At 37.5% G+C, this 14,330-nt stretch overlaps 1 protein-coding gene across 1 annotated transcript in view; it reads right to left on the bottom strand.

Annotated features, from left to right (window-relative positions):
• LOC118804506 (alpha-tectorin-like) overlaps positions 1 to 14,330 on the bottom strand; it is a 51,391-nt gene that overhangs the window by 34,226 nt on the left and 2,835 nt on the right. Inside the window, exons 4-8 of the mRNA XM_036564992.1 lie at positions 5,261 to 5,317; positions 2,871 to 2,927; positions 1,424 to 1,810; positions 1,261 to 1,329; positions 78 to 527 (exon numbers count right to left, since the gene is read on the bottom strand). Coding sequence (XP_036420885.1) covers positions 78 to 527; positions 1,261 to 1,329; positions 1,424 to 1,810; positions 2,871 to 2,927; positions 5,261 to 5,317 — 1,020 coding nt within the window. The remainder of the gene's footprint in view (positions 1 to 77; positions 528 to 1,260; positions 1,330 to 1,423; positions 1,811 to 2,870; positions 2,928 to 5,260; positions 5,318 to 14,330) is intronic.

Here is a 14,330-nt window from a genome sequence, read left to right as displayed (position 1 = left end):
AACATTAACATATAAACATTGTTTACTGAAGCTGCAACGTAATGCATGTAATGAAAAATATATGAGAAACACTGTACCGACTGAGTAGGTGGGCAATGGAATTGACACATCTGGCCGTACAAGTTTGTAGACATAGTAATGTCCTGGACAGGCTTTCACTTGGATTGGATTGGATCTGTAGTAATTGCACTGGTAACTGTAGTACCCATAGCTATAGGGTGCATTGATTTCTCGGGTCACAATTCCATCCTTCACAAGAGGATGTGACCCTCCAAGCAACAGTGGGGTGTAACCACCAGATGTCATGTAGCTCACACACCACTCAGGAATCTGTGCATTTTCTCCCTGAAGATAAAGCCGATACCAGCCGTTCCATTCTATAGTGGTGTCATCATGGCTACTGTAGTAGCTGGAGTAACCGTAAGTATAGTAGCCATAACCATAGTAACTGTATGTGGTTCTCCAGATGTCTTCAAGAACAGTGTAGTTGTAACAAGGGTCAACAGAGGAGATAGCTGGAGTAGTTGCTGTGGAAATAGTTGCAATAAAGATAATTTATTTCTTAATTTCTGCTATATAGCTGCAAAACAATGCAGTGTCCAAAATTTATGCAAGATATATACTTTGGGGAAGTAAAAAGTATATGTAGCAGGAGAGGAGACATGATTTAGTGATTTATTCTGTGATTTTCTATAAATTTCACTACAGTATGTTTTGGTCTCTGCTAACTCATTTGCAGAACACTCATTATTTATAGAAATGTGCTAAATCATCAGCTGTCATCAGGCATAAAATATGCATTTATAATTTAAAGGAAAATATGTAATACTCTTTCAATTCAACCATTTGCATTTCCCTCATGCATGTGATTTCCATTTTCATTGGGTGTTGTTCAAAGCAGTTTAACAGTTTAATATAACCTTTATGAAAACTGCTGTACTGTTGTCACCTGAACAGAATAGAATGGCATTAAAAGCCTCTGTACCTTAATGCTGCCATTTACAATTGCACCTTTCAATGCTTGTAGTTCACTCCAGTCTAAATGATTCATTTAACTATTTGCTATATTAAACTATCAAAATGAAAAACAAATATTTATTTATATAAATATTTAATCTGATCAATAAATCTATTGATGACATAATGAGAATATTTTACAAATTCTTCAATGACAAAGTGTTATTCTACATTTAACAGCCAAAGGGGGCCCAAACATTTTGTAAATGGGACTTATCCTTGTCATCTAGTACGTGGACTTACTTGTGGTAAAGTTAGATTCTGTACCAATAAGTGCTGTTGGAGCAGCAGTCAGGTCCAATGTACTAGGATCTGTAGAAGCAAAATTTTTAACAAACATTATGGGTTAACATTTTTGTTCAGGAAAGTTAAAAAAAAAAAGACAGAAGTAAAATGAACAGAGTACCTGTGCAATAGGCTGCAGTGCAGTAGTTTGGCCTGACAAACTCATAGACATAGTAGTTTCCTGGGCATGCTTTCAGTCTAATTTGGGTGGAACTGAAGTAACAGCAGTAATATCCTATATTTCCACAGACCTGGCGAGTGACCACTCCATCCCCTATCTGAGGATGAGGGCCATTGAGCCACATAGTGTAATAAGTACCACATCTGTATACAGGAGTACAGCTCTCTGCCATACGGATGTTCATCCCGTTATAGAACAGCCGGTACCAGCCGTTCCAGTTGAAGTAAGCATCACAAATGCCTGATCCAGCTGCATTAATAGATCTCCAGGGTTGGTCCAGAGAAGTGTAGTTGTTGCAAGGGTCATCATCAGAAACAGTAAAGATAACTGTAAAAAAATAAAATAAATAATAAATAAAATAATTAGAAAATCTTACATTTCAAATGCCTTATTTGCACATTATATAAGATGCATAGATGCATCACTGATCTGTCCTCAGCAGAGCATACCCAGCACTGCTTTTTGTCCCTCTTGTTGTGACCTTTTGTACCTCTTTCTTATCGACTTTAATTAAAGGGGATCCATTAAGCTTTTCAGTTTTTTCCCTTTCCTTTATTGTGGTGTGTAGCTTTTTGTGCGAGTAAACAGTTTACAAAGTCACCCAGCCTAAAGTAACTCTCTCCCACAGAAACCACCGTCAGCTGCCTGCAATGCCTTGTTGGAATTCCAGCCCTGTACCTTTGTTACAAGATGACACAATCTCACAACACAGTCCTTATTGCCCACTCACTGACAAGCTTGGTACGCCCTCACATAACTCTCAGGATCGGATTCTGGCTCTACTATTGTAAAAATAGCCACAGCTGTGTAGGAGCGGAACTTGTAGCTCTGGCAGTTGACTAATCAGAACAGAGTGGGTAAGCTGACCAATCAAAGCAGACTGGGTGGGGCTTAAATACACAAGAGCTCTAACAAAGCATTTCAGACAGGGAATGAATAGAGATGTACAGTATGATTAAATGTGTTTTTGGTAAAATGAACAACTATGAACATAAAAAAACTTTAAATCCCACTCTAACAGATTTTCAGCAGCCTTAAACCTGCTCATAATCTTGTCTTGTTACCATTCTTGCCATAGTCTTGCTTTGCTTTGTTTTAGGATTCTTTCTTTGTTTGCTAGTCATTCTTATTGTGTTTCTATTTGTTGCTTAAAATTAGCATAATGCATTCCTATTGTAATCATTGGTATTAATCTTTACATTGGCATTAGCATCTGCTTATGCATGTTGTGCTGGGCCTTCAGTTGATCATTTTTTTATTTTTAGTTGCTCTGTAGCTGTTATCATTTGTTAGCCTAGCTTCACTCTGAGTGCTTTTTGAACAAGGCACAGTACAGGGAAACCAGAATAGAAAAAAAGAAGGGATAAAGAGAGGCCTTTTAGCCCACCTTCTGCAGTGGTCTCTCTTATGTCTGTAGTGTCGGCCTGAGGAGTCGTGACAAAGTCTGTAGAGAGGATTTTTACACAGAAAATGTAATGCAAATTTTTGAGATTATTTCTTTTCAGAATGCATGCAATCTAAAACCTTGTTTTACAGTATGAAGCTTTCTAGGTCACAGTTCATCCCTCTGGAGAGACTCTACATGGACTCTCCTGTCTGGGATTGGCTCTAGTCAGCTTTAGCACTGCTCTGGCCCCACCTTCTCATAACCACATTCACATGCAGCCTATTCCTGGACTCATTAGCCCCCACATATATACACTTCTGTTTGCTTCTGGTCCACTCCATTCTAGGAGTATGGGAGGCAAATCCAGCCAAAAAAGAAAATAATATTAAAACCATAAAATGAAAATGCAAACCTCTTTTTGCCATTTCTTTCTGCGCAAATATCCTGCCAAAATTGAAAATGAAATGAAATGCCTACATTTGCAATTTCATTTTTCACATGAGCACGGGCCATTTGTGACAAACATAAAAATAAATGCAAAACAGCTGTTTGTCATTTCATTTTAGTCATTATTCTGTTTTTTCATGGCCAAATCTAAAATGAATAAGCTAATAGAGAAAAGAAAATCCAAGCTTCACTTTGGCTTTGGTGTTTCTTCATGAAATGCACAATACGAGTCAAAACTGAAATCAAAACCTAAACAACCTGGAATCTGCCAGAAATTAACTGAATACCATTCACCAAACGTGTGGTCTCATCTTCAGAGTCTGACCAAATCGGACTGAGCCATAAAACTGCCGCAATAAAAAAAACAGAAAAGTTTGCTCAGTGGTAATGACAGTTTCGGAACTGCCGGCTATGCAGTGAGTGCTGCTTGTTAAGGAACTATAATTTGGTGGAATCAGTTTCCAAAACAGTCATATGGATGTGTGTCAAAGGAAGCTTCGGACGTCATTGATCATGTGTGTTTTAGTTAACATGAACCAAATCAAATCAAATCAAATCAAATCAGATTTATTGTCACATCACAAGAGTACAGGGACACAGGTGAGTGAAAAACTTGAGTGCGAGTTCCACAAATTATGCAGAGAACAGTATTTACACATAGATAAACAAAACTATAGATAGGATAGAAGAATAGATAAAACCAATTTAACTAAAATATATACATATAATCTTACACAATAACTTAAAAATAATAATATTGCACCGAGACATATAATATTGCACTGGGAATGTAGAGTGAGTGTAATCAACTATATACTATATATAGTAATGGATATTACAATGCTATGTAGATGTGCAAATAATCACACTAGGTGTGGAGGTAGAAGATGGTACAGTAGGTGGCAGAGTATTTAGTAAAGTGCAAGGTACAGGAAGTTAAGTGGAAGCGCAGGGGGAGAGTATTGTCTTTGGATAGGTATTCAAAGTCCAGCTATGCAAGTAAAGTGCAGGAGTACAGTGGGTGCACGTACGTGTAATGGGAAGGGTTGGGCTGGGCAGAGCAGTGATTACTGGCTGTTCAATAGCCAAGCATTGGTTCAAAGTGAACTGAACTGTTTTTTTGACACAGTACATGTTTCACTAGTTATTGTATTCTGCCTCTGATGTTCCTGTCTTCTGTTACATGTGTTTGATTTGTGGATTCTGAGTGGGTGGATTTGCAATAATGAAGCCACTCTGCACAAGCAGCCTGCTTCAATCCATTTGTTACATAAGGTTTTTAATCTGGCCTCTTAGAGTTGTATGCAAAAAGTTTTGCACCCTAGTCAAAATACATATTTTCTTCATTTACTAAGTAAAAAAAAATAGTCAACACATTCTCTAGACAGAGTACAAATCTTATATCCAGATATGGATCCTGGTCTCATGAACCGCCTAACCACACTCCTACAATAACACAAAAATAAGGTAAAAACACTTTTTGCATGTTTTGGTGTTAGGGGGGTTTCAATTATTTTATACACAGTGGCAATGTATGGGCAGTAATTTAGTCATTGCATTGGTTCATCTAATTTTTACATTTGCAGTGGATTGTCCCTATTCTTTGAGCTACATCTGGCTTTGGGGTCCCTTGAGACCCCTGACAGTCAGAGGTGCCTGAGCGCTGGCCCCACTGGCCCAGGCAGCAGTCTGTCCCTATTTATATTAATCTTAAAGGCTCTGTAACAAAAACAGCCTGTTTCATTTTAAGGGATAAAGAGAGATTGGAAAACAGTCATGAAAAAAATGTTGACCATTTTATTTACATAAAACAGGTATAAATACGGTATAAGTGGGTAGAAAATATAGAATATGGTTATTTTTATGTCTTTTTTAACTGTAACTGTGCAATGGTGTTCTAACGTTGCACAAAATTCTTTGCACAAAAAATGCTTTTGGCCTACCTTCTGCAGTGGTCTCTTCTATGGGTGTAGTGTCAGCCTGAGCAGTCATGATAAAGTCTGCAAAGAGGAATTTTATGCAGAAAATATAATACAGATATTTGAGAATATTTCAACACAGAATGCATGTAACCTGAAACAATCTTAATGTGGCCTCTTAGAGTCATATGCAAATGTTTTTGCACCCCTTTGGGGATAAAATGTGGCACATGCAAAATTTCTGGCATGGTAGTGTTGGCAGTGAAGAGGAGCCAGAGGTGGCCATTAAACAACAGCAGAAGGTTTACTGGCAGAAAAAGCCACTAAACAACAGCTGGAATAGGGGGCAAGGTCACTTCCAGCCATACCACTTCTCTCTGTGGTGAACACTAAACTCACACTAAATGACCAATGGCATAGCACGATAAAAGACAGCCAACACATTCACACATCTTAGCAACCAATCAAATGTCCTTTCAATGAGGAGTGGGAGGCACACATATCTTTGTAATACCACATCCCCAAAGCCCCTTCTAAAATGCAGATTGAGTGTTTATATATATATATATACACAAACTAATTGGCCATTACAGTACACATTCTTTGTCCATTTTATCAGGTTCACTTACCATATAAGAGCAGCATTCTCAGCACTGCAATGACACTGGGGTGGGGGCGTGTTAATGTGTGTTGTGCTGGTACGAGTGGATCAGACACAGCAGTGCTGCTGGAGTTTTTAAACACTGTGTCCACTCACTGTCCACTCTATTAGACACTCCTACCTTGTCAGTCCACCTTGTAGATGTAAAGTCAGAGACGATAGCTCATTTGCCGCTGCACAGTTTGTGTTGGTCATCCTCTAGTCCTTCATCAGTGGTCACAGGACGCTGCCCACAGGACGCTGTTGGCTGGATGTGTTTGGTTGGTGGACAATTCTCAGTCCAAAAGGACACTGAGGTGTTTAAAAACTCCAGCAGCACTGCTGTGCCTGATCCACTCATACCAGCGCAACACATACTAACACACCACCACCATGTCAATGTCACTGCAGTGCTGGGAATGATCTACCACCCAAATAGTACCTGCTCTGTGGAGGTCCCGTTGGGGACCTGACCATCGACGAACAGATTACAGTCTGTATTTGTAGAACTACAAAATGCTCCTTTATGGTAAGTGAAGCTCATAAAAATGGACAAAGAGTGTAGAAACAAGGAGGCATATTGATGAAGTGGCTGAAATGTACAATGTCATTAATTTACTTTTATTTTTTTTTTACTAACGAGGCTTCCAAATACTAAATAAAGGAAAAAGTAATGAAAAAGAAAACGAAACTTTTAGAAGTATTTGTAGTGACTGGTGTGTGTGGTGCATTTTTGAACGGAAACAGTCGGTTCAGAAAAAGACTCACTTTTGAAATGCTTGAAACATTGCATGCTGGTGACACCTACTGGCCAAATCCTTGGAAATATAATTACTAATGGTGAGGAGGTACCCCATTATGTCATGTTTGAACCACTGTTAATGTACTTGCACTTGAACAAAGAGCAAACAAAAGGAAAAAAAATCTATAGCATCCATATCTTTTCTCATAAAACACATATTAAAAGCCCCTCATTATGTGTCTACCATCTGTTGCCACGTACTTTGTTTAATATAATAGCACCATCTAGTGGCCATCATAGCAACAGTTACCTAGATCACAGCAACGTTCGGTTATGATTGGCCTAAATGGAAAAAGGAGGCACTAACCCTAATGCTAAGTGTCAAAGTCAGTTGTTGAATTAAATATTTGTATTTGTAAGGAACACAGGCTTTGAAAGTTGTGCTGGGATGGCATGTTGCTGAAATAATTATTAAAGATCAATGGAATCTAAATCCATGACTTTTATAGATCCAGTAATACTTAATAATGACTTTCTTTAATAAACCATTAACTGAGCATTAATAACTCATTAGTTCATCAGAATTTGAAAAGGTACAGATATTTATAAATAACACAATGAAGAAAAACTCCCAGACTAAACAAAATGCAAAACTATACACAATGTAGTTGTTGATGTGTGCTTTCCTATTTATAGTGCTGTTCATGATATTTTCCATTATACCTACAACATGCTACTTTGCTAATAAATAATGAGTTGTGCTACATCAGTTCATGTAAAAACAAATCATTGCAGCAAAGTACTGAGATGTATAACTTATACACATCTGTTAACAGGAGTTATTAATTCACACACATTTTCTGTTATTAAGCCAGAAGATATTTTACCATTATATATACATCCTGGGTAAAACATAAAGCTTATGTCACTATTAAAAATTTACACATCTCAATACTTGATGCTGTGATGATTTGAGTACATGAAAGAATTGTACAACTTAGTTGTTATTATTGGAGGCATTTGCTGTATGTTTCCAGGAAAATCCCATGCAAATAATTATAAATATGACATTGTTTTAACCTCTTAAAGGGCCAGGCCCTGCCAGCAGCCCCAAAGTTTTATTACACCGTTCTATAACTTAAGAACAGCTCAGCCAGTTTGCACTGAAGTTCCTGTAGTTACTGAATAATAAGCCTTTGTATGTAATAAGCCTGGTTTAAGTGGTTAATTCTGCATCTCAGTTACATAAACAATATAAAATTTGGTCTTTATTCTGGAACTTACTCCATCACACAGTCCAATCAGACATCTGCATATTAGAATTTTAAGCCACACTCAGACAGCTCTCGATCAGCAAGTTCAGGTTTTAAGTAGTGCTTTATCATATTTTTATTTTTCTTTAATTTTCTTTTGTCATATTTTTAATAGAACAGTCAAGTTTAATAAAATATAAACCATTTCAATTATGATTTATTCCATAGGACTTTCTGTACATAAATAATTAGTATTTTGCATTTCATTTAACTTGTGTATAAAAAAGTAAAAATAAACAAATAAATAAAAATAAAGGGGAAAAGGAAAAAGAAAACAAGAAAAAAAGGAATGCAGCAACACAACATAGTGATGAGATCAAGTTCAGATTCAGACACATTCAGCCTTAAGTGGATGAATGACTTGAACATTTCCAGAATGCTGTCTTACATTTACGATAAGATAATGGCTGATTGTATGACTTGCTGGAATAAGGAGGCACCACTGGTATTTTTCAAAATGAAAGCTGTCTGGCTGAGAAGACTGACAGAATATTGATAATGCACTGAAGAAATTCTTTAGGTTTATTTGATTCAAATGTGCACACTGGCTACACATAAATGAAATATGTTATAGCAACATAATAACTGTGTTACAACTTAATAAACTGACCAAATTTAAGTTTTGATTTAAGTGTGGTTAAATATATTAAATGCGTTTTAAAATTCAATGATTACATTGCTAGTTATTGGTGCAGAGTCTTGCTATCTAGTGAGGCAAGAATGTACAATTGGTACCATCTCTACATTTGTTGATTTTGAAATACATTTAGAATTACAATATAATTGCATACAACTTCTTCTCTTTGCTTTGAAGATGAACTTTAAAATTGCACTGTATATACAGTTTTATTAATATATGGGCATGTCAAGTTGTTTTTTTTTTTTCTGTATGCAAAATTTGTGGTCCCTGGCAAACAAGTTATGCACTAAACTCAAACTCTGCTTCTTAACAGTTGTATAATGACTAACAAGCAATTAATAATGTCCTGAGGAACAGAAATATATTATTTGTAAACATTTACTAAGCAGTTAAAGTGGTTATTAAGAATAAATATATTCCACATGTTTCATATGTTCCAGTTTTGGTCTTGCAAATTTATTAATAAAGATCTTTTAAATGCATTTACAATTTGCACACAGGTTTTGAGTAATGTGTAAACTTTTAAAAGCTGCTCTTTTGACTTGCTTTAAGTTCTCCATTATACTAAACCTCAGAACCTCAGAAACCTCAGAATCAGATTTATTGGCCAAGTGTGTTGACACACATGGAGAATTTGACATGCGGGTAGGCTGATTGTACACGCTAAATTGACCCAGTCTGTTGGGAGAACGGAGCACTTTTGGGGGGCAGGCGTAGGCTGGAGGTTAGGGAACCAGCCTTGTGACCGGAAGGTCCCCTTCGCCGACTTAGTACGTGACTGTGCCCTTGAGCAAGGCACCTAACCCCAACTGCTCCCCAGGTGCCTGGATAGGGCTGCCCACCGCTCCGGGCAAGTTTGCTCACTGCCCCCTAATGTGTCACTAGTGTGCATGTATTCACTGCACGGATTGGTTAAATACAGAGGTCTAATTCCTCTGTGTGCAAACACAGTTGGCTAATGGTTCTGAATTCAATTCAATGTAGGGACAAGCAATTTACATAAATGTGTGTGGTAGTGCAAGCAACAGTGGGAATGAAATTGTGGTGCACAATGGTATGAATCTGAAGCAGGGTGTTATAACTAGAGAGTGGAGAAGAAAACACAGTGGCCTCACAGACAATATTACTGGTCAGCTATTTATGAGTGTGATGGCCTGAGGAAAGAAACTGCTCCTATGTCTGGTAGCCTTAGTGTACAGGGATCTGTAGCACTTGTCAAAAGGGAGGAAAGATTGTGTCCCAGGTGCAAGGAATCTGTAATGATTTTCCTTGCCCATTTCCTGGATCTTGAAGAGGACTGTCCTGGAGGGTGGGCAGGGGAGCACCAATGATTTTTTCAGCTGACTTTACTGTTCATCATTGTCTCCCTGGCAAACCCCCTATCCTGTTTTGTGGCTGCTCCAAACTAGACCATGATGGATGTGCACAGGACAGATTTGATACTGCGGTGTAGAACTGGCTCAACAGATCCTGGGCCAGATCATCTACTGGGCCTTTTTGAAGATAGAGTTGATGTTGGTCTCCCACTTCAGGTCTTGAGAAATGGTATTTCCCAAAAATTTCAAGGTCTCCACGGTTGACACAGGACTGTTGGATATGGTGAGAGGGAGCAGTGCTGAGGTGTGTCTTCTAAAGTCCACAGGAATCTCCACAGTCTTGAACATGTTCAGCTCCAAGAAGTTCAAGCAAACTTCAGGAGTTTAACAAATAGGTCCTTACAGATTAAGTCACTGGTGTAAAGCAGGCATGTCAAACTGGGGACCCTCCGGGCCAAAGTGCTGCAGAGATTAGCATTTACTCTCATCTAACTCTCAGAATTCAGTTCATGAAGGCTTTGTTAATTAGCTGATGAGCAGAATCAGGTGTGTTCAGTGAGGCAGTGTGCTGGAGTCTGCACTGTTTTGGCCCTCGAGGACTGGGGCTTAACACATGTGGTGTAGAGAGAGAAGAGCAGTGGGGAGAGTACACGTCATTAAGGAACACTGGTGCTGACTGTCTGTAAACCAGAAGTGCCTTCTCCCAACTGCACTTGTTCTTTCTTTCCCATCAGGAAGCTGGTGATCCACTGACAGATGGCTGGAGATACAGTGAGCTGGGAGAGTTTGGAGGAGAGGATTTCTGGGATGATGGTGTTGAACCCCAAGCAGACAGAATCCTTGCATATGACCCTGGGCATTCAAGGTGTTGCGGGATGTAGTGCAGTCCCATGTTGACACATCACCCACTGACCTGTTTGCCTGGTAGGCAAACTGCAGGGGGTCCAGGAGGAGTCCTGTGACATCCTTCAGGTGGGCCAACACCAGTTGTTCAAGAGACTTGACGACCACAGACATCAGAGTGACAGTCCTGTGATGGAAGGTTTCTTGGGGACTGGGATGATGGTGGAGCATTTGAAGCGTTTATATTCTGGTGGGACTGTGCGTGCACCCAAGGACTTGGCTCAAGCTGGTAGGTTGCTGGGAGCCAACTGACTTTAAAAGAGGAGCTGTGTAGTGTTCTGCTACTGGCTGGCACTGGAGCCTGAGACTTTGGAGGTGTGGCTTTACAGATGGCTATGCACAAAGGCTTATGACATGTGCACATTCTCCTAAAAAGGGACTGTTTATGTTGTTTTTGTTGATTGTTGTCAGTTTGGGTTGTGTATATGTGCTTATTGTGTTAATATGTGTTGCAGTGGGGGTTTAGTTGGGGGTTTTGTGTTTGAGGGGGGTCACCTTTGGGATAAAGTGCTCCTTGGGATGTATTCCTTTCTGCTAGTGTGTTTAATAAAGTGCACTTCTTGCAGCGGAATCATGGCCACTCCTGTGGCCTTCTGTCGATGCTACAATACTGATGGTATGACTAGAATGGGAGTCCTGCCCAGGGAGCCACTGGACTGACAGGTTTTGTTGTTTTTTTTGTCTCAGTTATGTTCAGCCTGAAAACTGATACTGGCATCATTTGTTGTTTGTTCAACTTTCACGATAAAGAATAGACGCGTCAGTCGATCACATGATTTTCAGAAAAAGAAGTTCTGTTTCGTCCTCCTACGCAGACACACTTTCAACTGCTCATTGAACTACATGTACAAGAAGAACTCATGGCATGTTCTGGCAACAATGCATTATAATCACATCAACAGTAGCATCCCATTGGATTTTTTTTTTGCTCTATTGCAATCACACTTTCACTTAGAATTACACATGTTTAAACACATTGATTAAACACATTTATGTAACGCATGTAATGTAATAAATTGAAAACACAGTCAATTGTATTTAATGTATACTTATTGATATGATCATAAATACATTTCAAAACACATTTCATCATTTCAGGAAACACATCATTTTAAGCATGTAATTGAAATGATACCAATATTAAATCAAAGACGTAAAATTTCATGTATCTTTACATTACTTTTAAAATTGTGCATACGTTTTATCAAATACTGACTTTATTTTGAAATGTGATCATCCTGACTGTTGTGTTTACTGAAATGCTACTATATACATATTCATGAATGCTATAGTAATATTTCCTGAATGAGTTGCTCTTGCAATTTCATATCAATCACAAATGCTTTATGACCATAAACAACACTGAATACACTTAGGATTTAGGCTTGCTGTGTGCTTAATCTATTATTGATCATACCAAGTACACTAAACATCAATGAGGGTGTTTTCAATTAATTATGTTATATATTCAATATAATATAATGAATGTGTTTAGTTAATATAGAAAATGATTGTGTAAATGTAATGGAGTGTTACTGTACTGTTTACGAATATACCCTGCTTCATGTAAATGTAGTTATTGTAATGTGTTACCAAATAAAATTACACAGTAAAATTACACAGTAAGTGTGTTCCTCCTCCAACACACACTTCGTTAATGAGCTTATTAATTGGCAACATTGGGGACACGGAGGGTGTCTACATGTCACAGTCATAACATCTTGTATAAACCATTCCACGTATTTTAATCAGAATTCACAGGTATTCATTTTACATTAAATTAATTTGGCCTTTTTTTAAACATATACGTTTGCATACTTGGTTCAGCATCTGGTTGTTAGTACACCAGCAGTTTCTTTTTCTTTCTAGACATTCCAAACTGTTGTATTATCATGCATACACACACACACACACACACACACACACACACACACACACACACACACACACATATACAGAATTAGTGATGAAAATCATGTTTGCTTGACTGAAGTGCAAGTTATTTGGATCTTTTCAGTGAAATACAACATAGTCTATACTTCAATTCATGTACTGTAAAATTTTCATGGGTTATTCATTCATTTATTGACCCCTTTTCTTTGTTGCTTTGCACAAGAAAACTTTGTACAAGTACGGTGAGTGAAACTATTTCACAGGTCTATAATGCTTTGTATATACCTCATTATAGAATGCAAAGCACAGGTTATTGTAATGTTATCTTACTGTTTGAGGTTTAACCAACTCAAAATATGAAAATAGCCAGATTATTATCGTAAAACAAATTATTTCTTAACACTACATGAATGATGTTGACTACTTTGCATTTTATTTAAGAGATTCAAACAACATGCCTTCCAGCCAGGTATTCCAGGTTTTTATCATGTGCACTGTTGAGGTAAAACGGCAAACCCGGTTCAGTTTTGACTGTTTCAATATGAGGAAATAATACATATAATATAGCATATGCAGACTTTCCTTTTGAAAATGTCTGCTAGATTAAAATGACATAGTAGTCTATATTAATGGCATGTAGAGTACAAATACTTCATGAATGTAACTGAAGCACTTAGAAATTAATTATGAAGTGATTACACACAATGTTATGAACGTATTATGGCTAGAAAGTGTTACCAGATGAATCTGGTGTGCTGAAACAGGGACAACTCTAAAATATGCTGGACAAAGTTTTCCAAAGTTTCATTACACACTTCTATAACCTAAGAATAGCTCAACCAGTTTGCATTGAAGTCTCTGTAGTTACTGAATAATAAGCCTTAGTAAGTAATAAGCCTGGGATTTTAAGGGGTCAACATTATTTTCCATTATTTCAGACAGTATATTGAACAACAAAACATATTTTTATTTTACTGTTTTACACCATTTGAACACAGATGAATCGACTATTAGAAATGCTCCAAAAATAACTTGGAATAAAACCTCTTTACATTAACATTAAAAGTGAAGACCATTTTTGCCCAGTCCTCAGTGAAATTACAATTCAGGTAACTTTGATACATTTATTTATTTATTGACAGCAACAATGTGCCTCAGTCAAGAACCTTCTATCCCCAAATTTCTTGTGTTCATTAATCCAAAAAGACTATATAATAAATAATAATATACAAATAATGTACAAACTAAATGTGCTTTGTGTAAGTTATACTGTATTACAATGAGCACACCATACATGAAATCTGAAATGTCTACTCCTATCTCCTATTGGTAGCTAATATTAGAGAGTAACATTTTCACTTACATTACAGTAAGTTATGTGTGTCTTGTGTGCATGTCTTTCTTTACACTGCCACTTTTACGTTTCACTGTTCTTATTGCCTTAATAATGAATTCACATACTTTACAGGGCAGTCTTAATATAGGCAAGCATATCAGTACTCAGTTTCTCATTTAAGTCCATCTTTTTATGTAATATGAAATATAATGTAGTCAAGTTTATTTTCTGACACAAATGTTAGCAATATGCAAGGTTAATATGTGAACGAAAGCAATGTCCAGATCAGAACTCTCCTTTATCTTTGTAAT

This window comes from Colossoma macropomum, unplaced genomic scaffold, assembly GCF_904425465.1.
Source record: "Colossoma macropomum unplaced genomic scaffold, Colossoma_macropomum, whole genome shotgun sequence".
In the NCBI taxonomy this organism is placed as follows: domain Eukaryota; kingdom Metazoa; phylum Chordata; class Actinopteri; order Characiformes; family Serrasalmidae; genus Colossoma; species Colossoma macropomum.
This window is presented reverse-complemented; position numbering and strand designations above follow the sequence as displayed.